The sequence below is a fragment of the Monoraphidium neglectum genome (genome assembly GCF_000611645.1).
Source record: "Monoraphidium neglectum strain SAG 48.87 unplaced genomic scaffold scaffold01507, whole genome shotgun sequence".
Taxonomy (NCBI): domain Eukaryota; kingdom Viridiplantae; phylum Chlorophyta; class Chlorophyceae; order Sphaeropleales; family Selenastraceae; genus Monoraphidium; species Monoraphidium neglectum.
The window spans coordinates 1-1,760 of record NW_014012121.1 but is presented as its reverse complement, the minus strand read 5'-3'; the positions used below and the strand labels follow the sequence as shown (position 1 = coordinate 1,760).

The 1,760-nt window shown below is 65.9% G+C and overlaps 1 protein-coding gene across 1 annotated transcript; it reads left to right on the top strand.

Moving 5' to 3' along the window:
• Positions 1 to 212: 212 nt before the first annotated feature.
• Positions 213 to 1,521, top strand: MNEG_8111 (hypothetical protein; the record flags this gene model as incomplete). Its single annotated transcript, XM_014043414.1, has 4 exons — positions 213 to 221; positions 478 to 615; positions 1,117 to 1,370; positions 1,506 to 1,521. 4 exons carry the CDS (start codon positions 213 to 215, stop codon positions 1,519 to 1,521), a joined length of 417 nt encoding a protein of 138 aa, XP_013898868.1.
• Positions 1,522 to 1,760: the final 239 nt, after the last annotated feature.

Genomic DNA, 1,760 nt, shown 5'->3' with positions numbered 1-1,760 from the left:
CGCGTGATTTTGAGGGGCAGGGCCTGAGGTCCACGCCACCACCGACGCGCAGGTGGGTGGGCGGTGCCACAGCCGCCTCAACCACGTTGGTGCGCCAAACAGCGTGCTGGCACGAGCAGCTCTGGTCTGCAGGCTGGATTGGCAAATGCTGCCCGTTGTGTGCGCAGGTGCGGAGCGGCGCCGTCGCTGAGCGGGTGGCTGTCGAAGGCGTCATGCTGCAGGTGAGGGGGGCGTATGAGTTGAAAGCAGGGCGGGGCTCGAGGGCTCTCGCGGCGCGTGCGCGCGGCGGCCTGGCTCTGCACGCCTGCCGCCTGCTGCCTCCCTGTCTTCCTTTCTTCGATCTTGATTTCACAGTACTCCTGCGCGCCCTGCTGGGCTGCCCCCAAGCACTGCGCCCCCAACCTCCTCCTATCCCACCCTGCCCTTCGCAACGGTGCCGACCCCGCCCCGGTGACGTCACTCCGCGTCACCTTGCAGTATGCCGTGGACACCCAGCTGGACGAGCTGCTGGCGCGGCTGTTCCGCGCGCTCACTGAGCCGCCGCTGGCGCTGAACCCCTACCCAAAGCTGGTGCACATGATACGGGTGCACGCGGCACGGCTCGACCTCTGGAGGGTGCGCGCGCGTGCGTGTGTTTGTTTGTGTTTGTGTGTGTGCGTTTGTGGACGCTTGTGCGCATGCGCGCGCCGTGAGAGCTAATTTGTGTGTTTGCAATCATGAACGCATACAAAGATGCACTGCGCGAAGCGTGCTTGGGTCGTGGCTGGTGCGAATGACGGCCGTGCAGGGCAGGGCTGGGCCGAGGTGTAACCCAGCTGGTCACAGTCTGTGCGAAGCACGGGTCCTGTACGTGCAGTGGAGGGCAATGCGACTCCTCCGGCTGGCGGGTGGCGACCGCACGGATTCCCCCCGAAGGGCTATATGACGTGAGCGCCGTGCTGCCAACAGCGTGCCGGAGCACGGCTTCCCCACAACACACACACGCACACACACACACACACACACACACACAACACACAACACCACACACAACACACACACACAACACACACACACAACACACACAACACACACACATAACACACAACGCACACAACACACACAACACACACACAGGACGACATCCCAGAGATGCGCTCCTGCACCCTCAACAGCCTCACCCTGCTGCAGCCACCTACGTTCATTTACGAGGCCCAGCCGCCCCCCGCCCGGGCCCACGCTGCCGGCTGGACCCACCAGCGCGCGCGGGGCGGCCGCCGCGGCGGCGGCGGGCCGGTGGGTCGGGGCGTGGGGGACGCGGAGGAGGATGAGTACGATGAGTCGACGGCGACGTTTGGGTGCTACGCGGCGGTGACGCTGTGCGACTGCAGGTGCGCCCAATCCTTGTGGCCTAGTTTGGTGGCGAGCTTGCACTCAAATTGTGCATGTGAGAATGGTCGAGTCCCCTGCGGTGCTAGGGGGACTAGAATGCAGTTGTAGGTGCCAAAAGCAATCTGGTGTCGCAGGCCAAGCAACCCATAAGCCGCCAGGCGCTTGGTTTTCAGCCTGAACCATGGCACATCCAACAAACCATGCATGTGCCCGCCCAGGGCGCTGCAGGCGCTGCGGGCTAGCCTGGGGTCCCTATTGGCGGAGCGCGCCTGGCAGAGCGGCGGCTACACCGCCGACGTCGTGCCCGCCCTGACCGGCGACGCGGCGCTGAGCGGCGCGCTGCGGCTCTGGGACGACGGCGACGCCGGCGGGGGCGGCCGCGGCGGGGG